This window comes from Malaclemys terrapin, chromosome 25 (genome assembly GCF_027887155.1).
Source record: "Malaclemys terrapin pileata isolate rMalTer1 chromosome 25, rMalTer1.hap1, whole genome shotgun sequence".
In the NCBI taxonomy this organism is placed as follows: Eukaryota; Metazoa; Chordata; order Testudines; family Emydidae; genus Malaclemys; species Malaclemys terrapin.
Genome location: NC_071529.1, coordinates 5,005,416 through 5,030,137, shown reverse-complemented (window position 1 = coordinate 5,030,137; position 24,722 = coordinate 5,005,416). Strand labels below are relative to the sequence as shown.

The 24,722-nt window shown below is 55.1% G+C and overlaps 1 protein-coding gene across 1 annotated transcript in view; it reads left to right on the top strand.

The window, feature by feature from the left end:
- The window catches only part of LOC128829046 (alpha-2-macroglobulin-like protein 1), a 69,065-nt gene that overhangs the window by 39,067 nt on the left and 5,276 nt on the right, over positions 1–24,722 (top strand). The window contains 17 exon segments of the mRNA XM_054014165.1: positions 3,530–3,755; positions 3,955–4,081; positions 5,574–5,695; positions 6,252–6,303; positions 6,902–6,976; positions 8,542–8,718; positions 9,192–9,273; positions 9,552–9,708; positions 10,952–11,026; positions 11,618–11,774; positions 13,639–13,850; positions 14,106–14,321; positions 14,472–14,596; positions 15,031–15,121; positions 15,544–15,612; positions 16,062–16,164; positions 17,653–17,694. Of these exon segments, the coding sequence (XP_053870140.1) occupies positions 3,530–3,755; positions 3,955–4,081; positions 5,574–5,695; positions 6,252–6,303; positions 6,902–6,976; positions 8,542–8,718; positions 9,192–9,273; positions 9,552–9,708; positions 10,952–11,026; positions 11,618–11,774; positions 13,639–13,850; positions 14,106–14,321; positions 14,472–14,596; positions 15,031–15,121; positions 15,544–15,612; positions 16,062–16,164; positions 17,653–17,694 (2,108 nt within the window).

Genomic DNA, 24,722 nt, shown 5'->3' with positions numbered 1-24,722 from the left:
CCTCGGACACTGAGAACATGGGAGGGGTTTGAATCCCCGGGAGGGGGACATGGAGGGGATGCCATTTTAGATTTGGTTTTGGTGAGTAGTGAGGACCTCATAGAAGAAATGGTTGTAGGGGACAACTTAAGTTCGAGCGATCATGAGCTAATTCAGTTTAAACTAAATGGAAGGATAAACAAAAATAGATCTGTGACTAGGGTTTTTGATTTCAAAAGGGCTAACTTTAAAGAATTAAGGAAATTAGTTAGGGAAGTGGATTGGACTGAAGAACTTGGGGATCTAAAGATGGAGAAGGCCTGGAATTACTTCAAGTCAAAGTTGTAGAAACTATCAGAAGCTTGCATCCCACGAAAGGGGAAAAAAAACTCATAGGCAGGAGTTGTAGACCAAGCTGGATGAGCAGGCATCTCAGAGAGGTGATTAAGAAAAAGCAGAAAGCCTACAAGGAGTGGAAGATGGGAGGGATCAGCAAGGAAAGCTATGTTATTGAGGTCAGAACATGTAGGGATAAAGTGAGAAAGGACAAAAGCCATGTAGAGTTGGACCTCGCAAAGGGAATTAAAACCAATAGTAAAAGGTTCTATAGCAATATAAATAAGAAGAAAACAAAGAAAGAAGAAGTGGGACCGCTAAACACTGAGGATGGAGTGGAGGTTAAGGATAATCTAGGCATGGCCCAATATCTAAACAAATACTTTGCCTCAGTCTTTAATGAGGCTAATGAGGAGCTTAGGGATAATGGCAGGATCTATGGGAATGAGGATATGGAGGTAGATATTACTGCATCCAAGGTACAAGCCGAACTCGAACAGCTTAATGGGATGAAATCAGGGGGCCCAGATAATCTTCATCCAAGAATATTAAAGGAACTGGCATATGAAATTGCAATCCCATTAGCAAGAATTTTTTTAATGAATCTTTAAACTCAGGGGTTTTACCGTATGACTGGAGAATTGCTAACATAGTTCCTATCTTTAAGAAAGGGGAAAAAAGGTGATTAGGGCAACTACAGGCCTGTCAGTTTGACATCTGTAGTATGCAAGGTCTTGGAACAAATTTTGAAGGAAAAAGTAGTCAAGGATATTGAGGTCAATGGTAACTGGGACGAAATACAACATGGTTTTACAAAAGGTAGATCATGCCAAACCAATCTGATCTCCTTCTTTGAAAAGGTAACAGATTTTTTAGACAAAGGAAATGCAGTGGATCTAATTTACCTCGATTTCAGTAAGGCATTTGATACGGTTCCACATGGGGAATTGTTAGCTAAATTGGAAAAGATGGGGATCAATATGAAAATTGAAAGATGAATAAGGAACTGGTTAAAGAGGAGACTACAACTGGTGGTACTGAAAGATGAACTGTCAGGCTGGAGGGAGGTTACTAGTGGAGTTCCTCAGGGATCGGTTTTGGGACCAATGTTGTTTAATCTTTTTATTACTGACCTTGGCACAAAAAGTGGGAATGTGCTAATAAAGTTTGCGGATGACACAAAGCTGGGAGGTATTGCCAATACAGAGAAGGACCGGGATATCATACAGGAAGATCTGGATGACCTTGTAAACTGGAGGAATAGTAATAGGATGAAATTTAATAGAGAAAAGTGCAAGGTCATGCATTTAGGGATTAATAACAAGACCTATTGTTATAAACTGGGGAGGCATCAGTTGGAAGTAACAGAGGAGGAGGAGGACCTCAGAGTATTGGTTGATCACAGGATGACTATGAGCCGCCAATGTGATATGGCCGTGAAAAAAGCTAATGCGGTCTTAGGATGCATCAGGCGAGGTATTTCTAGTAGAGATAAGGAGGTGTTAATACCGTTATACAAGGCACTGGTGAGACCTCATCTGGAATATTGTGTGCAGTTCTGGTCTCCCATGTTTAAGAAGGATGAATTCAAACTGGAACAGGTTCAGAGAAGGGCTACTAGGATGATCCGAGGAAAGGAAAACCTGTCATATGAAAGGAGACTCAAAGAGCTTGGCTTGTTTAGCCTAACCAAAAGAAGGCTGAGGGGAGATATGATTGCTCTCTATAAATATATCAGAGGAATAAATACCAGGGAGGGAGAGGAATTATTTAAAGTTCAGTACCAATGTGGACACAAGAACAAATGGATATAAACTGGCCATCAGGAAGTTTAGACTTGAAATTAGATGAAGGTTTCTAACCATCAGAGTAGTGAAGTTCTGGAACAGCCTTCCAAGGGAAGTAGTGGGGGTAAAAGACATATCTGGCTTAAAGACTAAGCTTGATAAATTTATAGAGGGGATGGTATAATGGGATAGCCTAATTTTGGCAATTAATTCGTCTTTGATAACTATCGGTAAATATGACCAATGGCTTGTGATGGGATGTTAGATGGGGTGGGATCTTAGTTACTACAGAGAATTCTTTCCTGGGTGTCTGGCTGGTGAGTCTTGCCCACATGCTCAGGGTTTAGCTGATCGCCATATTTGGGGTCAGGAAGGAATTTTCCTCCAGGGAAGAATGGCAGAAGCCCTAGGCGGTTTTTGCCTTCCTCTGCAGCATGGGGCATGGGTCACTTGCTGGAAGATTCTCTGCACCTTGAAGTCTTAAACCATGATTTACAATAATACAAGAACTAGGGGTCTAATACAAGAACTAGGGGTCACCAAATGAAATTAATAGGCAGCAGGTTTAAAACAAATAAAAGGAAGTTCTTCTTCATGCAGTGCACAGTCAACTTGTGGAACTCCTTACCTGAGGAGGTTGTGAAGGCTAGGACTATAACAGCGTTTAAAAGAGAACTGGATAAATTAATGGTGGTTAAGTCCATTAATGGCTATTAGCCAGGATGCATAAGGAATGGTGACTCTAGCCCCTGTTTGTCAGAGGGTGGAGATGGATGGCAGGAAAGAGATCACTTGATCATTGCCTGTTAGGTTCACTCCCTCTGGGGTACCTGGCATTGGCCACTATCGATAGAAAGGATACTGTGTTAGATGGACCTTTGGTTTGACCCAGTACGGCCGTTCTTATGATTTGAGGACTTCAATGGCTCAGACATAGGTGAGGGGTTTGTTACAGGAGTGGGTGGGTGAGATTCTGTGGCCTGCATTGTGCAGGGGGTCAAACTAGATGATCATAATGGTCCCTTCTGACCTTAAAGTCTATGATTCTGTGATTCTAAGTGGGAGGAGCAGGGGATCCCGAGCAGGGGGAATTGAGGCTGACCCCAGGAATAGCCCCCTGACAGGGAGACGTGTCTGGCTGCGGAAGGGGGGATCCCCATCCCGTGGGACATTGAGCCCAGCCCGGAGAGTCCCGGGGCAGGGAAGGATCCTGCGCTAGCTGGCGTGGGCGGAGGAGGGGACGAGAGGGGGGCACGGACAGCTCTTCCTCTCTCTGCTGTCTGGGATTGGCCTGTTTCTGTGCCACCGGCCCAGGGCCCCAGCCCAGCGGAGGGTCGGGCAGGGACATCTCTGGTGGCCGTGCTCGTGGGCGCTTCCCAGGGGGTGGCTGCATGTCTGACACGCTGTTTCTGTCCGTCCCGGCCCAGCGAGGGGGGCTCCAAGGACGTCCCAGTCTCGGTGCCCGACACCATCACAGAGTGGAAAGCTGGGATGTTCTGCACGGCGGAGTTGGGCTTTGGGCTCTTGCCCACGGCCACCTTCACGGCCTTCAAACCCTTCTTTGTGGAGCTGGCCTTGCCGTACTCCGTGATCCAGGGAGAGACCTTTGCCCTAAAGGCCACCGTCTTCAACTACCTGCGGCAGTGCATCAAGGTGAGCGCCGCCCGGAGCTGAGCTGCTGGGGCCAGTGACTGGGGCTAGGGAGCTGGGCAGCGGCACTGGCCGGCAAGTGGCACCAGCAGTCACTGGTGAGGGGGCCTGAGCCCCAGAGGGTTGGAGCCCTCGGCTGGAGCTGGCGCATGTGAGCACGTCCCCCACAGCCCTAAGGGGACTCTCGTGTTGGGCCCCACAGGTGCGGGTGATGCTGGCGGAGTCTGCGCAGTTCCAGGTGCAGGCGGGCGAGGACGGCGCCTACAACAGCTGCCTCTGTGCAGACAAAGGGAAAACCTTCCAGTGGGAGGTGACGGCGAACAGCCTCGGTAAGGGGCGCTGGGGGCTCTGTGCCGGAGGGAAGGGGTGGGGGGCTCTGCATAGTGGGGGGGCAGAGAAGGGGTGCTGGAGCCTTCGCACTAAGGAGGCAGGTAGGGGCCTTTGGAGGCTCTGCATGGGGGGGCACAGACAGGTAAGAGGCATTGGAGGCTCTGTGCTGGGAGTGAGGAGGGCGCAGAACAGGGTCACTGAGGGCTTGGTGCCAAGGGGAGGGGATGGGAAGAGCTGCAGGGGGTGGGGGAGAGACCACCCCAGGAGAGAAACCCCTTATGGCCTACTCACCATTTCCCACAGTCACCACTTCCTTTCCCCCCCCCGCCCCCCTCCGAGTGCAGAAAGAGAAACCCCTTATGGACTACTCACCATTTCCCACAGTCACCACTTCCTTTTCCCCCCTCCTCCCCCCCCACCCCCGAGTGGAGAAGTGGGGCCCACAAGGATTTTAAAAATTAATACTGGCCTCTCCAGGCTTGTATTAAACTCCCAAGGTTACAGCTTCTCTCTGACCTTGGCTTGGTAAACGCTGCCACCACCCAAATGCAAAAAGACCGGTTGGGCCCAGGAAGGAGCACTTGGGAATTCCTCCCTGTGGGGTACCCTCAAGCCCTTTCACCCCCCACCGGGGAAGAGCTGAGAAAGAAAACAAAGGAAATTAGCTGTGGCTACCAGATAATCAAACAACATGCACAAACCTCTTAGGACACCAAAAATCCAATCCTGTTCTTATAAAATTAAATTTTATTAAAAACAAAAAGGATGAAAATACATCTGGAATTTAAGTTTTTGCTAGATTTTAAAAGAGCAATTCCAAAAATTAAGCACCAAAATAGCTTTTTTTTTAGGAGTTCAACTTAAAGGTTACAAGCAAACAAAAGCATCTGGGGTTAGCACAGAGGAGTCCACAAGCCTTAAAAAATAAAGAGAGAGAAACCTAATCACATCTTCCTAAACATTCCTAATTTACTTACATATTCGGGGGGTTTCAAATCAGTAATTCTAGGTACAATCTGATGATTTCTCAGACCTGGCTTAAAGCTGCTCATAGCGTAGAAATGGTCCTGCCTTTGCTCTGTTCCCCCCTCTCCTGAGAACAACCACAGACACACAGGGAAGCTTCCTTCCCAATTGTAAAAAGTTCTAGCCTTCTCATTGGCTCTTTTGGTCAGGTGACCTTTTCTTTACCTGGGGGACTTTTTTAACCCTTACAGGTAAAGCAACCAGAGAACAGCTACCTAGAGGAGGAATTTTACAGCTAACTGGCTGGCTGGGTGTCCATAAAAGGGAGCTACCTCCCCCCCTTCAGTTATCACACCCCCATTCTCTCTGTCCATTTTCTCTCTTTTTCTACTTCTCTCTCTCTTCTTCACCACCCTCTCCCCTCCCCCTTCAACTATCCTCCCCTCACTTCAGACCCGGGCTCCTCTCTCCCTCGGGCAGGGGCGTTGGTCTGTCTAACGGGGCGTCTCCCGCCTTGCTCGGCAGGGGAGGTGAACGTCACCGTCAGCACCGAGGCTCTGCGCACCGAGGAGCTGTGCGGCACAGAGCTGGCCGTGGTGCCAGCCCAGGGGCGAGTGGACACCGTGATAAAGCCCCTGCTGGTCCAGGTCAGTGTCTGGTCGGGGCCTCTGGGCAGAGCGGAGGGAGATCCGGGGCCTGGGTCTCACCCCCTGGTAGCCATGGGCCGAGTCTGCACTTGTGATTGTTCTTTGTCCTACCAGAGAAAATAATGTCCCAGCACCGCGCCGTCCGCGTCCCAGACCCCAACCTGCACTGCCCCTTCACGTGGCCCCGTCCCAGCGAGATCAGGGAGCTGGCAGGAGAGTCCTGGGGCAGACAGAGATGGGGGTTAGCCCCAAGGGGGGTGGCTGAGTGTGACACATGGGAGAGCTCGAGGGGGTGGAGGGAACTAGCAGAGGGAAGCTCCGCGCTGAAGTGTAGGAAGCCGCGAGATCTGCTGGGCTGGGAACAGTCTCCCCGGGGAAGGGACGGGAGCCCCATCGCTGGGGCGCTGAGAGCTGGATGTGCCCGAGCCCCACAGCACGGGCTGTAGGGGATGATCCTGCCCTGGCTAGGGGCACTGGCTGACCCAGCAGGCCCTGTCAGGCTGTGACGTGCACGGTCCCTTCTCCTGACCTTCTGTCTGATGCTCCTTCCCCACAGCCGGGGGGGATCCTGGAGGAGAAGGTGCACAGCTCCCTGCTCTGCCAGGAAGGTAGGATCCCAGCGCCTGTGCCGGGCTCAGTGGGTGTCACTAACACGGGGAGTCTCTTGGCTGTGGCACATCAGTGATGGCTGAGCCGCTGGATGGCCCAGCTAGGGGCACAGGAGCCGCCAGGCCGGACGGGACCAGGGGGCATCCAGGCCAATGTCCTGCCTGGGACAGGGTCCAGGCCCAGCTGCCCGGGGAAGATGCACCCCCTAGTGGGCAGTTATGGAACCGTCTGCCATGGGCCGAAGGCTCGAGCACATCCGGCTCCTGCTCCCAAGTCTCACTGGGCCCCTGTTGCGCCAGCTCCTCTCCCCTGCAGCCTGGCCCCCGTGTGTACGATGCTCCCTGCAAAGCTCGTCACACCGGCTCTCTGGAGCCAGGAGAGGGACAGAGTCCCACAGTCAGGACCTTCCGCTGAGAACCCCCAGCCCTTGCCCTCAAGGGCACGTATGTGCCACGGCTGGGGGAGCTTGGGGTTGAGAGGGGCTGTGACTGGGCGAGAGCCCCTAACAGGCAGGAATGGAGGGATCTGATTGGCTGGAGGCAGGGGCAGGTTCCCAATAGGCCTTTAACGGTGTGTCTTTGCCTTCGTGTTACACAGCCTCGGAAGAAATCTCCTTGCAGCTGCCTGCGAACGTCCTGGCAGGGTCCGAGCGGGCCCACGTGACTGTCCTGGGTAAGGAATTCCCCTGCCCCATCCCTGCCAGGGCATGGTGCCCTTCACCAGCCAGCCCATCTGTGGCCCAGCGCTCTGATCAGAGAGGCCGGGGTATCATGGATGGAAAAGACTAATGAGGTCTAGTGGGTGTCCACAGCCGGGGCAGACCTATCCCTGCAGTCTGTGCTCCAGGGCCTCGTCCCCAGTGAGGGGCAATAGACTCATGCAGTGATGCCATGAAGCTGTGCCAGGGTATTGGCGTCTTGGCCATTCATCACCACATATTGGATGAATGGACTATAAGATGGTTAGAAAGCTGACTAGATTGTTGGGTTCAACGGGTAGTTATCAACGGTTATACATGTAGTTGTCAGACGGTATCAGGCGGAGTGCTCTAGGGGTCGGTCCTGGGGCCAGTTTTGTTCAGCATCTCTATTAATAATCTGGATGATTTGATGGATTGGACCCTGGAGGGTAGGGATAGGGTCCAGAGTGACCTAGACAAATTGGAGGATTGGGCCACAAGAAATCTGATGAGGTTCAACAAGGACAAGTGCAGAGTCCTGCACTTAGGAAGGAAGAATCCCATGAACTGCTACAGGCTGGGGATTGACTGGCTAAGCAGCAGTTCTGCAGAAAAGGACCTGGGGAGTACAATGGATGAGAAGCTGGATATGAGTCAGCAGTGTGCCCTTGTTTCCAAGAAGGCTAACGGCATATTGGGCTGCATTGGTAGGAGCAGTGCCAGCAGATCAAGGGAAGTAGATATTCCCCTCTATTCGGCACTGGTGAGACGACATGTGGAGTATTAGAGGGTCCTGTGGCACCTTTGAGACTAACAGAAGTATTGGGAGCTAAGCTTTCGTGGGTAAGAACCTCACTTCTTCAGATGCAAGTGTTCAGACTAACACGGCTGCCCCTCTGATATGTGGAGTATTGTATCCAGTTTTGGGCCCCGCACTACAGAAAGGATGTGGACAAATTAGAGAGTCCAGCGGAGGGCAATGAAAATGATCAGGGGGCTGGGGCACATGACTTATGAGGAGAGGCTGAGGGAACTGGGGTTATTTAGTCTGCAGAAGAGAAGAGTGAGGGGGGATTTGATAGCAGCCTTCAATTAACTGAAGGGGGGTTACAGAGAAGATGGAACTTAGCTGTTCTCAGATGACAGAACAGAGGAGCAATGGTCTCATGTTGCAGTGGGGGAGGTCTAGGCTGGATATTAGGAAAAGCTATTTCACTAGGAGCGTGGTGAAGCACTGGAATGGGTTCCCTAGGGAGATGGTGGAATCTCCTTCCTTGGAGGTTTTTAAGGCCTGGCTTGACAAAGCCCTAGCTGGGATGATTTAGTTGGGGATTGGTCCTGCATTGAGCAGGGGGTTGAACTAGATGACCTCCTAAGGTCCCTTCCAACCCTGATATGCTATGTTTCTATGATTCTATCTGCGTAACCCCATCAGGCCTGAATTGACCTGGGGGCCCTGGGCCCCCGCGTGCCAGGGCTCCACTCACGTGGTGTTAAGGATGGGGCAGCTGTTGTGCAGCCTGGTAATTCTCTGCTCCCCCGGCTCCCTTGGTGCCAGGAGACATAATGGGCACGGCTCTGCAGGACATAGACCACCTGCTGGCCATGCCCGACGGCTGCGGAGAGCAGAACATGGTCCAGTTCGCTTCCAACATCTACATCCAGCAGTACCTGGAGAAGAGCGGGCAGCTGAGCCCGGAGATCAGAGACAAAGCCCAGGGATTCCTCCAGAGCGGTGAGTGTTCTCCCGCCCCTGCGCCCCCAGGGCATGGCGGGGCTATGCGAGGGCCCTGTCCATGCCACCTCTGGGACCCAGGCTCCAATCCAAACCCAGATCAGGGCCCTGGCTGGCTCTGGGGGTCAGGGAATGAGATCCTTGGCCTTTCCTCTCTGGGGCACAGTCCCGAGGCCCAGGACATAAGGACTGTTTGACTCAGGGTTCAGGGAATGGGAGAGGAGCCCTTTCCCCTTTAGGGGGCACTGGTTGGGATCCAGCCCCAGGTCAGGGCGCTGGAGGGTTTGGTGGATCAGGGCCCTATTAAGCCTTAACTCTGTCCCCCTATTCAAACCGACCCCTGGAATCTCTGAGTCTCAGCGTCGTGGAGGAGGGGAGGGCTAACGGGCCCCACAGGGCACAGGTTGGGGGTTGATTCTAGCCCCTGGGGGTGAGCAGATCCAGGACTCGCTGTCTCTCTCCCGTCCCCGCAGGCTACCAGCGCGAGCTGCTCTATAAACACAATGACGGCTCTTACAGCGCCTTTGGGGATAGCGACGACACGGGCAACACCTGGTGAGGGGCCGCACGGCACGGGCAAGTCAGGGCTCTGGGTGGGCAGGGCCTACCGGGCTGCAGCCTGACCCCCAGCCCCACTGCTATTCCAGTCCTGCTCCCCACACAGCTCTGCCACACATACTCAATCCAAATCTCCCCGTTCCCATCCTCGGTGTCCCTGAAAGCTCTGCTCACCCCCACAATTCTGACCCCCATCCCTGTCCCCCACGCACCTCCCTCCCGGCCCGCAGCATCTCCTGCAGAGTGTCCCTCTCACGGGGTCTCTCCCCACCCAGGCTGACGGCCTTCGTTCTCAAGTCCTTTGGTCAGGCCAGGCCCTACATCTCCATCAATGAAAAGCACCTAGAGGACGCCCTAAGGTGGCTGCAGCACCACCAGCTGGAGAACGGCTGCTTCCGCAGTGTGGGGAAGCTGTTAAACAACGCCCTGCAGGTGGGAGGCTGGGGGGATGGGCTGATGGGAAGGGGGAGGAGGGAACAAGCTGGGGAAGAGGGTGGGGGCCCCTCATGGCAGCTGGTTGTTGTGACCCGTTTCAGTTTGGGGGATTTCCCTGGGTTATTAGCAACGGCTGAATGGCTGGAACGGCCGGGGCAGCGGGTTATTGCACCAAACGAGGGAGCAGCCCTGGCCCAGTCCCCCTGGCTCCTGCACAGCTCAGTCTTCCCGCGGGTACTGAGCAGACCCCGCACTCATTGCTTGGCACGGAGAGCCTGAGGGGCAGGGCCCAACCCAGCCCTGAAGTCATGTGACTCCCACAACTCCCCATGCGGCTCAGTCAGAAGGGCTGTCGCGGTGCATCATGGGAGATGTAGTCCGATGGAGCCGAGTCCACAGGGGAATGGGGGCACGAGGCCGGAGCAGCTGAATGTTAAACCGGTTCGCAGTGGAAGATTTCGGTTCAGGTCACCAACCCGCGAGGCTGTGATTTGGGCCCCGCCGACCCACAGCAGAATGTTGTATTTCCATTTTCCCAATGGAAATCAAAACGTTTCAGCAAAAGTTACGTTTTCCCTCAAAGTTTTGGTTTTGTGGAAACTCCATCGTCTGTCAAGAAATAATTTCAGCAGGAAATTCCCACCCAGCTCGAGTCACAGCCTAATTCCTGCCACTGCCCCAGAGTTTGCAGGGAGCTGGTACTCTATGGGAGGGGCCAGGGCTGTACCCGCCCGTTTGGGAGCTAGAAGGAGACAAATCTTAGGCAAAGTCCAGATTCCCGCACTGCGGGGGACTATTTAATGAGCTGGAACTTGCCCAGCAAGGAGTGAATCCTTCAGTCGCTGCAGAAATGGCCCCTGGTCTTCACAGGAAATCTGGCAAATGTCAGTTCAAGCCAACTTCCTAGCCTCTGGTTCCAGGGGAGCTCAGATAGGATTTTATACTGAAATTTTATACAGCCTTGACAATGGAGCAGCTAACGCCTCTCCCTATAACAAAGCTGTGGAACTCACTGCCACAGTGTGGCCTCCTTGGCTGCTATGACTAGGGCAGCTGCTTGGGACCCAGATGGGCCTGACATGTCCCAGCAGGAGGCAGGACCCAAACCCAGCTACCCGGAGCACTGGAGCCGGGTCTTCTCTGTCCCAATGGGCCTGTCCTGGGCAGCGGCTCACCTGCTCCTGGCAATGTGCCCCACAGCTCATTCTGAGCCGAATCCCGGTGTCTCCATCCTCCTCAGGGCGGCGTGGTGGATGAGCTCTCTCTCTCGGTTTACATCACGGCAGCGCTGCTGGAGTTGGGGCAGCCGCTCACGGTGAGGCCAAGCCCGGCTGTCCCAGGGGAGGGGCCGGCAGTCGGGGAGAATTGGAGATTGTTGGTGATAGTGCGGGGGGAGTTAGTGCAAGGGAAGGGTTTGGGGTAAGACGGGGGAGTCCTGGGGGGTTGGTACCAGGGAGGGATTTGGGGTGAGATGGGGGAGCTGTGGGGGGTTGGTACCAGGGAGGGATTTGGGGTGAGATGGGGTGTTGGTACATGGGAGTGATTTGGGGTGCTGTTGGGGGCAGTGGGGAGAGGGCTTGGTACTGGGAGGTGGGTCAGGGAGAGATAGGGTTGGGGACAGTGTGTCAGGGAATCAGAAAGATTCAGCGGCTCGGCCAGTTTCTGGGTCTGGCTCTGGCTCTCGGGGGGATCTGGGCGAGACTTGGGCGGGCTGTTTATAGATGGGCCCAGGACACGGGTGGTGGTGTGTGTTCTGCGGGGGATGGGTCAGCTGCCTGCCTGTTGGAGCATTGTGAAGGCCCCATCAGGCGGTTGCCGGGGGACGTGCCGAGGCCCCAGGCCCGGGGCGTCTCCTCTGGCCAGCTCAGCCTGACTGGGAGTCTGTTCGGTGTCTCCCCCGTCCCAGGACCGTATGGTGACCAGGGCCCTCCAGTGCCTCCGGGAGTCGAGCACCAGCGACCTCTACACGCAGGCGCTGCTGGCCTACGCCTTCGGGCTGGCGGGGAGCACTGAGCTGCGGGACGCTCTCCTGCAGCGCCTGGCCCAGCACAGCGTCAGCGCCGGTACCGGCAGCACCTCGCTCTAGTGCTCTCCTCGCTGCCCGCCTCTAGACACAGGGCAGGGCCAGCTGCCCCCTGCAGCCCTGCCCACCCAGATGCCCCCTACCCCAGGACCTCCTCAGCCTGGCAGGGGAGCTGGGTCTCTGTGGCCCAGTCAGTCCGTGGTCTCTGCTGCGGTTGCCAGCGAGGGGCCCACGCGCTGGGCTGTCGTGGGGACACTTCTCCCCTCAGAGCTGTAGTGAGATCGTCCCGCCATTTCCCAGGGCCCAGAGCACGGAGCAAAGGGGGACGAGGCTGGGTCGCTGCCAGCCTGGGGGGATCAGAGCTGAGAACCTAGAGGGATAAAGCCCCATGTACCAACCCAGCCCTCTAAAGCACCCGGGGCCAGGAGCGTGATGGGGTCCAGTGGGCTCAGAGCCCATGGGGCAGGGCCTTGCGTAGGCAGCTCCCAAGAGGAACGGGCCGTAACCGAGCCCTGGAGAGATGCCGCAGGATCCCAGCCCCCATCCTGTGTTGGGGACATCCCAGCTGGGGAATCCCTGCCCGAGGCTTCTCGGCTTGACCAGGCTAATACTGGGAGGGGACAGGCTGCACTGAGCTGGCGGCCAGCTCTGTCGTATCTCGGCTCAGGTGAAAAGTCTCTTCTCTCTAAGCCCCGGCGCGGCGGCTGCAGCTGGTCTGTGCCCGCGAGTTGTGTGAGTCGCCTCCTGCACTGCCCCGAGGCGGGTAAGAAGTGCTGGGAGCAGCACGTGGCTCCTGCCCCAGGAAGGGGAGAGGTGGGGGCTCTGCTGCTCGGGACACCAAGGGGCCATCAGGTACTGGGGTGAAACAGCCCTCGGGTAACAGGACCCATCTGTGACGTTACAGGGCCCATCTGCGAGGTCCCTAAGATCCCGTGGGGTCTGGTGATAACACAGTGTCAACTCTACCGCAGTGTCCAGCTCCCAGCCCCAGGGGGCCCCGCACTCCCTCAGGGGCTCTCTGTCCTCCCTCCCAGCCAGCAGTGGCCGCACTAGGCATAAGCAGACTAAGCAATTGCTTCGGGCCCAAGCAGCTCACAGCCCTGGGTGCAGAAGTGCTGGCCCCTGCCCTCGGAGGGTAAAACAGCCCTCGGGTTACAGGAACCATCTGCAAGGTCCCAAAGACCCTGTGGAGGGGGGGTGAGAACCCAGTGTCAGTTCCAGCGCTGTCCTTCAGCTGGGTCCTGTTCCCATCCTGCCCCCAGCCCCGTGCACCCCACACTCACTCAGGGCCTCTCTGCCCGCTTCTAGCAGTGGCAGCACTAGGCACAAGCAGATTAAACAATTGTTTAGGGCCCCAAGCAGCTCATGAGGCCTCCAGTTTGGTATTGCCCCCAAAATCCATTCATCAAATGTAACGTGGCCTCTTTACCAGCGTGTCAGTGTGGGGGAGTTGGGATATGTTTTGGTTTGTGGATATAATGCAGTTAATATTTGAAATGGGCTGGTTTGTGGGGAGGAATATTCCTGCTTAGAGCCCCATTCATCTAGTACCGCCTCTGTCCCCGAGCGGCCGCACCCCAGAGGCTTAGGGGTTGCCTGCAGCCAATGACCCACCTGGGCTCAGCTTGTAGCTCAGGCAGCAGAGGCTCAGGGGTTTCGAGTCAGACATCCAGGGTTCAGTCCCTGCTGATGACCCACCCAGGGGTGTCGTGTTACACTTGTGTAGCCCTCCTGTGTGCTGTGAATCAGCTGCCGTGTCCTGCCCCAGAGATGGCTGAATTCAGTGGGGAGCAGGAGTCCCTCTGGCCTGGGAAGCTCCTAGGGCCACTTTGGAAAGCAAACAGGTGACCCACTGTGTTGTAACTGCAGCTGTGGGGCTGTCCCTCCCTCGGCCCCTCTCCTAGGGGGACAGCTGCACTGGCAGAGGAAGGTGAAGGCCCTGCCCAGCCCCTATGGGAACCAGGCCCTGTCAGCGGAGGTGGAGATGACTGCTTATGTGCTCCTGGCCTATCTCTCCCTTCCCAACGTGTCTGCTGCCGACATGACGACTGCTGCCCAGATCGTCCGCTGGCTCAGCAAGCAGCAGAACCCCTACAGGGGCTTCGCCTCCACGCAGGTAACACCCCTGCCCTCGGGGCAAACCGGCCAGGTGCAGGAAGGGGTAAGGATCCCCCCCGGGGCTGCATCTCCGCAGCTGAGCCGGGGCCCTTCCTGGGAGAGGGAGTCCTGGGTGCAGAGCCCCCTACCCTCAGGGGCTGGGAGCCGGAGTCCCGGTGTCAGCGCCCCGGCAGGTCCCGATCCTGCTGCAGTGAGTCTGAGCCAGGCTCCTCTCCCCAGAGCATGACAGCAGCTCGGTGACTCTCCTCTCCAGGACACGGTGGTGGCCCTGCAGGCCTTGGCCAAATACGCGGCCCTGACGTACAGCGCGAGCATGGCTGTGTCGGTGATGGTGAGCTCCCAGGCCGGGGCCCGGCAGCAATTCCACGTGGAGAACGCCAACCGGCTGGTGCTGCAGCGAGCGGCCCTGCAGGAGATCCCCGGGCAGTACACGGTGCGGGCCAGCGGCAAGGGCTGTGTCTTTGTGCAGGTGAGTGCAGGAGCCCCTGGGGACCAGCCGGCCCAGCGGTGACTAGCTGTGCCCTTGCCCTGCCCCACGGCGCCTGGCTCTGGGCCCAGGCTCTGATCTGCGGTAGCGGAGGCAGCAAACTCTGCCCCAACCCTCTTGCTTGTCTCCCAGCTGACTCTGCGTTACAACGTGCCGCCCCCAAAGAGCACCACAACCTTTGACCTGCGGGTGGAGACGGAGCCAAAGGAGTGCACCGAGAGCGCCAGATCCCGCTTCAGCCTCGTGCTGCACGCCCGGTACGAGCCCCAGCCCCTCACCCCCGCTGGGTCAGAGTGCCCGGGGGGCAGGGACAGGCCCCAGGCAGCGGGGAAATGGCCGGGGCAGAGCAGCCCCACTGCAGCGCCAGGGCGGGGCAGGAATTGATCACCGGGGGATCCATCCCCCCACAGGGCTCGGGGCAGAGGCAGGGGCCCCTTGGAATGTGCCAGGGACTAAAGGGCTGGTCCTGGGGCTGATCTAATGGACAGTCGGCTCCCAAGGAGCTCCTGGGGCCGGGGCCCCTTGCTGGGGAGCTCAGGGCTGTCCGGGGGCTAGCGGGGCTCACAGCCCAGAGCACACAGAGGGCATTAGAGATGCCTGCAGGGCCGAGAAGACGTGGGGGCCTTCCCCCCCCCATCCCCCTGGGGTCTGTATCCAGGGCAAACCCCGACCTCAACGGCTCCTGTTGCAGGTACAGCGGGGAGCGCCCAGCCTCCAACATGGCCATCATCGAGGCCAAGCTGCCGTCCGGCTATACCTCCGTCAAGAGCTCCCTGCAGCAGGTGAGCTTCCCAGGGAGGAGAACAGGCCGGGCCAGTCACACAGCATGAAACCAGGGGATGATACATGGGGGAGAGCCCAGACCCCCAGGAGAGCACAGATTGCAGCTCTGACCCCCAGGGGGAGCTCCCCCTGCAGAGCCCTGCCCCCTGCAGTGGGGCACTGCGCAGCCCTAGGTCTCCCATCCAGTCACTGAGCAGGTCCTGACCCTGCTTAGTTCCCTACAACACAACACCCATGTCTAGACTCCCGCCCCTCCCCCAGCAAACACCCAGTGCTCAGCTGTGACTGACATGGGGGGTGGCAGCCAGGCCCCTCAGCCACGGGGGCATTTGGTGCCCCATGTCCCAGCCCCCAGCAGAGCAGTGACTCTGGCCCAAGCCCCTCCGTTCCTGGCTCAGCCGTTTCCTCCCTCTGCTCCTAGCTGGAGAAGCAGCCTTTGGTGAAGAGGCTGGAGGTGCAGAACGACCAGGTGACGCTCTATCTGGACCAGGTGAGTGCGGGCGGCTCGGGGCTCCGGGAGCCTGGTGTGAACGGGGAGGGCGTGTCCTGCCCTGGCTCCACTCCCATTACAGTTGCTCTCGTGGGCTCTGTGTCACACGCACGGCGAGGGGTCACTGAAATCTCCCCTGGTTCCAAGTGACCCGTTTCCATAAAGGACGGGGAGATGGGACCAGACTCAGCCAAACCCCAGGGCAGGCTGTGAATGGAGCGATGGGGAGCTCAGGGTTGGGGAGGCTGGAGCTGGGCCCTGAGTGTGATGAAAGGGGGTCATATTTTGCAGGGGCATGGAACAGGGATTTGGGGGGAGCATTTTCTCACTGCTCCAGGCCGCAGGGGCAGGGGGAAGCGGCTGGGCCAGTGTGAACCTCGGGGAGGAGGGGGTTCAACTGCCAGTGCAGATGTTCAGCCCAGGTGCTCACTCTGTCGCTCTCTCGGTAGCTGACGAAGGAGGCGGCAAATTTCACCTTTTCCCTGGAGCAGGATTTCCCTTTGAAGAATCTCAGAGCAGCCCCAGTGAGACTGTACGATTACTATGAGAAGGGTGAGTCCCGCCCTGGCTCCACCCCCATTACACTTGTTCCCATGGGCTCTGTGTCACACTCAGGGCGTGGGGTCACTGAAATCTCCCCAGGTGCCAAGTGCCCCGTTTCCATAAATCCCACTCAGGTCAGACCCTTCCCGGGTTCGATCTGTGGGGTCGGCTAACCACGAGGGACACGGTAGCCATGTGCTCATCAGTATACTGGGGACGGTGTGGCTGGTGTAACTGGGGCCGTTCCAGCAGGAGCAGGCGAGTCCCACCCTTCAAGGCCCCCCATATTTCCCCTGCCATCCAGCTCCTCAGACGCCCCCAGAACCCTTTGTGCTGGGCCAGGAGGTGGCAGGACGGTTTCCATGAGCATTTTGAGGGGCAACTCAGTGGTGATTGCTGGGCCCGTCTGACTTACTTGGAGATGGGGGATGGGAGAGAGCGCACAGCCCCACTCAGACAGCTGAGGGCAACCTCCCACTCCCTTCTAGGGCTCAGACCTACAGCAGGGATCCCCTGGGGCTGTGGTGTCACGGACTCACAGATTGTGCCCACTCTTGGTCCCGTGTGGTCCGTGGGGGGTGCCCCTTTCAGTGAAACAGCCCTTTTCCCAGGGGTCCACTCTCTCTCGGGGTAAGGCCCCTCCACCTCCTGGAGCCGCGCCTCTCTGAGCCTTAGCACACCTGTTTCTCTCTGTGGGCCCCCTCGGGGAGTCCATTCACTCTGGACCCCCGGGGCCTCCATCCCCCGAAGGGGTTCATGCACCCTGTTCTCTAGACCGGAGTGACTCTCAGCCAGCGTAAAACAGGAGGGTTTATTGAGCGTTGAACACAGCACAGGAAACTCTCAGGGCCTCAGGCCTGGCCTCCCTCAGCCCAGCACATCCCAGTCTCCCTGCATCCAGGTGGGCTCTGCCTGCTCCCCGTCTCCAGCCCAGAGACCCCTGCTTCCCAGCTGGGCATCTGATATCACTGGCCCCAAGCCCTGCCTCTGTCCATTGTCTTCTTTCCAGGTAAACAGGGTCGTAAACAGGGTCGCCTGGGCCTCCTCTCCCCTCTTCTGTCCTCTGGCCCCTCTGGCTGGAACCAGCTAGTCAGGTCACTGGGATCCTCTCTTCCCAACCCATTTTCCTCTCCCTGGCCAGAATCGGCTGTGACTCCTGAGCTGGGTCTCCGGGTCACCAGATCACCCATCGCTGGGGTCTCAATTCTCCCCGTCAGTGGCTGGGGTCCCAAGTTCCCTCGCCGGTCCTCTGTAACCACAAACTCCCTCTCCCATCATCTCGTTAAACCCGTAACAACTAGGGAAACTGAGTCCCACTCCCTCTGCATGCCAACCATAGGAAAACCAAGAGAATCCCCCCATAGGAAACAAGGAAAACAAGAAACTCCCCCACTTCATCACATGGGGTAACAGACTCTGCCTGTGTGGGATTGGGGGAGGGGTTCTCATCCCCCCACTGGGGGGGGGATGAGAACCTTACATCCCTTGCTGTTGCAGGTGAACACACAGAGGCCGAGTACAGCGCCCCCTGCGGCTCAGGTAGGTGTGATGCACCCACACACAACTCCAGTCCCCACAACTTTATGGGTCGGGGGAGTCCATGGGCCAGAGAGGTCTGTGTGTGTTGTAGATGGCAAAGGAGAGGGAGATGGGAGCATAGAACCCACCAGGACCATGTGTGTGGGGGGGAGAGACATCTTGGGGGAAGGGTCTATGTGGAGCACAAGGGAATCTGTCTTCAGGGCAGGGGGTGACTCTGAGGGGAGAGTCTTTGTGGGGGTTGGGAGAATTCTAGGGGGCCATGTCCACAGGTGTCTGCCGGGTGTGTGGGGATGATTTTGATCCCGTCTCAGGGGATGTTTGTGTTTGTTTAAAGCCCCCGACGCTGACACAATGGAAAATTCCCACTGAAGCCCCCACCTCTGCTGGGCATCCCGCTCCCTTCCCATCCCGAGAGCACCGTGCCGTCAGCCAGAAACCCCAGGATCGGGGGGGCACGGACAGGCCTCGTCTCATCTCCTGCTCTTCCCTATACAATTCGCCCTACCCCCTGGCCCTGGGCTGGAAGGAGGCTGCAGCCCCAAGCCGAGACACAGACTCTTAGCACCTCCTTCAGCCAACGCCTCCCCGTTCGCTCTGCAAACATCCCAACTTCTATCCCATCTCTCAGCCTCCAGACCGGCCCGCGTGATCCCAACTGTCTGTCACACGCGGGGACCAGTGGCTGCAGTGGGGACCCCTGGGGTTTGTTGCCCCTCGTGCCTGGAGCGGCAGGTTCAGTGTAAACCAAAATACAAAAACCCAATGTCTTTGTGAGGCTGTTTTGTCGCTTTATGCCTGCCCTACTGCTGCTCCTCACACGGCTCCTGTGCATCCTTAGAGCAGCCAGATCCTGGGTCCGTGGCTCTGTCCCCTTCCCCAGCCCTTCGGTCATTGCTGTGGGGTTTGGCTTTAACCCTTGGTCAGGCAGCGTCAGTGACAGTCCCCCGGGTTCAAGCCCTGGCTGGCAGAGCTGTTCTCGTTACACACGTCTACATGAAAATGGAACCAGTTGAACTGCAATTAGTTTTAAAACCAGTTTACTTACACCAGTGAAAACCCCAGTCTGGATGCACTTATTATGGTGTGAAGGAGGGTTATTTTAGTTTAGGTTCAATCAATTAGGAATTGAAGCTAAACCAGAATCAACTCTTCTCTCAGACCGACAGGAGCACCACTACCCGCTTGCATGGGTTGAACTAAATTGATTTTAAAAGCCAAGGCCTTAGAGAGGGAGGAATAGCTTGTCCGACTCCTTACAACTCTTGCTTGTTCTGTTTGTGTTTTGTTAATACCATGGAACAATGAACACTGTGGGGAAAGGCGATCTCTGTGAAAGGTCTATCCCCAGTCAACCAAGGTGTGAGAGCCTAGTGTACATGCTGTGGGATACCCAGCCAGTCCTCCAGAGACCCCAGGGCAGATCAGACTTGACATTCCTGATACTTACAGGGTAAACAGGAAGCAAGAAAAATAAATACATAGACCATTCAGACCCTTCCTATCCATCGTAAAGAAGCAGGAACTCTTTGTAGGTCCCCTTTAAAACTAGGAAGCTCCTTTTTCTTTGTGCAGATGTTAAAGGCACCTGATGCAGTTTGTAGGTGCAGGGGTTTTCCCCAGGGCCAGAGTGTGAAAGATGCATCAAAGAGTCAAGATCACAAGTTCAGTCTCAGTTGGAAAGGATGGCACAAATATGTCCCAGAGGGCTGCACGTGCCTGTCTAAGGCAGCAAGAAAACTCGACTTTAATATTTGGGGAATAGGAAGTGCTCCCATATTGAAAGACGGTATTGTCCTCTGTACACCAAGGGGGCAGTCACTGAAAGACATTTCTCTTTCTCTTTGCCCGGGCCTGGGTTCTGTAACCATAACGTCACACTAACCCACATGGTAGTATTTAATTCTTGTTGCTGGTGATGTTTATAGGGGGAGCTAGTACCAACCCCGATATTTAGGCTGCCTGACCCTTTCCATAATAAAATAGTCTTGCAATGTTTTCTTTGAGACAAATCTGAGTAACTCTCCCAGATTGAGGTGTCATTAGAGAAGGTTTTGGAGCAAATTGATAAACTAAACTGTAATAAGTCCCCAGGACCAGAGGAACTCAAATGTAAAATTACAGAACTACTAACTGTAATCTATAACCTATCATTTAAATCAGCTTCTGTACTGAAATAACTGAAGGATAGATAATGTGACACCAATTTTTAAAAAGGGCTCTAGAGGTGATCCTGGCAATTACAGATCAGTAAGCCTGACTTCAGTACAGGGCAAACTGGTTACAAGTACAGTAAAGAACAAAATTGTCAGACACATAATTTGTTGGGGAATAGTCAACATGGTTTTTGGAAAGGGAAATCATGCCTCACCAATCTACTAGAATTCTTTGAGGGGGTCAACAAGCATGTGGACAAGGGGGATCCAGTGGATATAGTATACTTAGATTTTTAGAAAGCCTTTGACAAAGTACCTCACCAAAGGCTCTTAAGCAAAGTAAGCTGTCATGGGATAAGAGGGAAGGTCCTCTCATGGATTGATAACTGGTTAAAAGATAGGAAAGAAAGGGTAGGAATAAATGGTCAGTTTTCAGAATGGAGAGAGGTAAATAGTGGTGTCCCCCAAGGGTCTGTACTGGGCACAGTCCTATTCCACATATTCATAAATGATCTGTAAACACTGAGGTGGCAAAATTTGCAGATGATACAAAACTACTCAAGATAGTTAAATCCAAAGCAGACTGTAAAGAGCAAAAAAATGGCAGATGAAATTCAGTGTTGATAAATGCAAAGTAATGCACATTGGAAAACATAATCCCAACTATACATATAAAATTATGGAGTCTAAATTAGCTGTTACCACTCAAGAAAGAGTTCTTGGAGTCATTGTGGATAGTTCTCTGAAAACATCTACTCAATGTGCAGCGGCAGTCAAAAAAGCGAACAGAATGTTAGGAATCATTAAGAAAGGGATAGATAATAAGACAGAAAATATCATGTTGCCTCTATATAAATCCATGGTATGCCCACTTCTTGAATACTGCATGCAGATGTGGTCGCCCCATCTCAAAAAAAGATAGATTGGAATTGGAAAAGATTCAGAAAAGGGCAACAAAAATGCTTATGGGTCTGGAACAGCTTCTGTATGAGGAGAGATTAGTAAGACTGGGATGTTTCAGCCTGGAAAAGAGGAACCGAAGGGGGGATAGAATAGAGTTTTATAAAATCTTGACTGGTGCGGAGAAAGCGAATAAGGAATTGTTATTTATTCCATCACATAATACAAGAACTAGGGGTCACCAAATGAAATTAATAGACAGTGGGTTTAAAACAAACATGAGGAAGTATTTTTTCACAAAATGAACAGTCAACCTGTGGAACTCTTTCCCAGAGGATGTTGTGAAGGCCAAGACTCCAACAGGGTTCAAAAAAGAACTAGATAAATTCATGGAGGATAGGTCCATCAATGGCTATTAGCCAGGATGGGCAGGGATAGTGTCCCTAGCCTCTGTTTGCCAGAAGCTAGGAATGAGCGACAGGGGATGGATCACTTGATGATTACCTGTTCTGTTCATTCCCTCTGGGGCACCTGGCATTGGCCGCTATCAGAAGACAGGATACTGGGCCAGATGGACCTTTGGTCTGACCCAGTATGGCCGTTCTTATGTTCTTAATCTCTCACACCTCCGTTGTTTGCAGCGGGTCTCTGATATTCAGCCCTCAGGCTCGAGAATTGGCTTTTCTTTGTTCCATCAAATTCCATTCAGATATTGCATAGATAGAAACCCCAGGGTTTCCAACCTTTTTGCATTTGCAGACCCCTAACAATTTTCAAATGGAGGTGCTGGACCCCTTTGGAAATCTTAGACATGTCTGCAGACTCCCAGGGGGCCACAGACCACAGGTTGAAAACCACTGTTCCATAGGCGCCGAGTGTGTGGGTGCTCTGAGGCTGGATCAGCCCTGTGGATTTGCTCTTCTCCCTCCCCCACCCAGTGCCACCGATCCGCCGGAGGGCCCTGCCCAGCAGCTCCTCCCCCTCCCTCCCTGCGCCTCCCCCCCGCCAAGGATCAGCTGTTCAGAGGCGAGCAGGAGGCGCTGGGTGGGAGGGGAAGGAGTGGGGTCAGGAAGAGGCAGGGGGATGGGTGGGGGGGGCGGAGTGGGGGCGTGAAGAAGCGAGGTGGGGTGGGGTTGTGGGGGAAGGGGTGGAGTGGGGAGGTCAGGAAGAAACGGGGTCGGGGTTTGGGGGAAGGGGCGGAGTGGGGGCAGGACCTGGGGGGGGAGAGAGAGTTGAGCAGCCCCCGGGAACTGTCAAAGTCGGCACCTGTGCACTGTTCTGTGGGAACGACGGCCTTTCGGGGACTCCTTAGACATAGTTTGCCAACCCCCGTTTGTCCTCGGGCCATAGGCGGAGAACCACTGACATAAATTGTTCAGAACAATCCCCATTTCCCCTCTGGCACTTGTGTTCCTGCCTGAATATCACTGAGCTCGAACCCCCCACAGTGCCGCCTCCTGCCGCCATCCCCAAAGCAGTGATTGGCTCATGCTGGGCACCGCCAGGTGTTTCCTCCTTGTAAGAGCCATTAGTCTGGTCAGCAGAGGGTGCTGCAGACCCATCCCCTGAGTCAGTGGCAGTGGACGAGCATCCGCCGAAATGCCATCGACAAGCGGCAAAGTCAATAGGCGTCGCCGCCGAAATGCTGCCGAGAAGCAGTGTCATCCAGAGGCATCACCGCCGAAATGCCACCAAAAATCTGCATCTGGATGATGCTGCTTCTCGGCGGCATTTCGGTGATGGCCAGTAAACAGGTGCACTTAGACACCCCAGTGGGCGCCATGGCGCCCGCGGTCACCGCATTGGGGACCACTGCCCACCCCCTGAGTCGTTTCAATCCAGCCTGGGAAAGCCCTGCACTGTCCGGGGACAGGGCCGGGTCAGGAGGGGCAGGACAAGCTGTCCCCAGTCGCTCAGTCCCAGCTCTGATTTCCGGGGGGCGAATGCTGCTCTGGGAGACGCTCCCGCAGCTGTGCCCAGACCACACTGGGGCTGCAGAGCCTGTTTGGGTCATTGGCTGGGGCTGTCTCGGGATGCCCAGCTGTGACCGAGGGCAGAACTGGGCTCTGTGATGCCAGGACTAGCCGTGACAGAGACCTGAGCCGGTCCATGGACGCTGATCTAAGGGATACGGGTCCCAGGCCTGATGCCTGACATCATCCCCTTCCTGAATCGCTCTCCCCCGGGCAGGGGCCTCCCACCACACTCCCGGCTTCACCAGCCCCAAAGGGCCCTGACTGCCTGGTGGGACTGAAATCCCTGTTACCTTTGAACCATCCCTGAGGACAGGTAAATATTTGAGGGTAAACCAGCAAGGGGCAGTGACCTGGGGCCAGATCTCTGCATCCCTGGAGCTGACACCAAGCCAGGGCAAGCAGGCTGCAGCCTCACTGTGTAGGTGTCTGCAGTGGGGGGGGAGGGGAGGTGACAGACCAGCCCTTTCCCCTCCCCCTCTTCCCAAACCCAGAGTTCCCTTGTGTTTTCTGCTGAGTCTCTCTCTGCAGGACCCAGCCAGTCCCAATGGATCATACATCCCTCTCCCAGCCCTCTCTGCCCCCTGCACTGGACGGGACATTAATGAGACAGAATGCATCCCCACCCTCACTGCAGGGATTCAGAATGGGCCGGGTGTAGGGGACTCGGGGCAGTGGGTATTTCTGTTACCCAGCCGATTTGCCTATTCCACAAGGAAACCCAGTTCTCCTCTCCCCCCTCCCATCCCTCCAGTGAGGGCAAACATGGAAACTGAATTCTCCTCCCAGTCCAGCTGGGGCTCCGCTGGCGCGTGTGCCCATGTGTGAGTGAGAGCCCTCAGCCAGCTGGTAGATTTTTGCACCCCAGGTAATTATTTCATACCATAAAAACCTACCGTAAAAGAACATGATAAACATGGTGAAGCTGAGTGCTGGCACGTTAGGAAATGTCCGACTCACGGAGCGAACAGGACGTGCTTGTGTAAGAACAGACTGTACCATGACGTGCTTGCACAAGGGAGCTGCGTAAGGGATGACACGGGCAATCTGCCCTCTGGCATTGCTGACCTTTTCACTTCTAGACTTTGCAACCTTCCTGCTCCTGGGATGGAGTTTTGGGGTTTAATTTCTAGTGCTGGGGGGAGGGGTTAAAGAAAAACAAACATTTTCTTGCTTGCCCCTGTACAGACCCCAGCCCTACAGCCCAGGGCCGTGGAGTGTAAGACCAGGAGGGGCCATTAGATCAGCTGGACCAGTGGGTCTCACACTTTTGTATTGGGGACCCCTTTCGCTCAGCAAGCCTGTGTGCGACAACCCCCCCTTATAAACTACAAATCCTTTTTTTTCCATGGGGGCTCCATGGCTAAAGCACCTACGGCATCGGCGCCTCTGGCTGGAGTATACTCAGCACACAAGCAATGTACGGAGACTGTAGCAGCAAAGATTCAGCTTCATAGATTCCTGGAGCAGAACTTAAAGGAAACCATGCAACCTTGATTTCAAAATTGCCAGTGATGGAGAATTCATCACAACACTTGGGAAATTGTTCTACTGGTTAATATACACCATGTTGAAAATATACACTATATTTCCAGTCTCAATTTGTCTAGCTTCAACTTCCACCTACTGGATTGTATTATGCCTTTCTCTGCTAAATTGAACAGTCTGTTATCAAATATTTGTTTCCCGTGTAGGTACTTATAGACTAATTAGCCATCTCTGTGGTAAGGTAAATAAATTCAGCACTTGAGGATATCACTATAACGCATGTTTCTAATCCATTAATCATTCTCGTGGCTCTTCTCTGAACCCTCTCCAATTTATCAAATCCTTCTTGAATGATGGACACCGGAACTGGACACAGGATTCCAGCAGTGGTCGCACCAGTGCCAAATACTGTACAGAGATAAAATCACCTCTCTGCTCCTACTGCAGATTCCCCTTTTTTATGCATCCAAGGATCACATCAACCCTTTGGGCCACAGCATCACATTGGAAG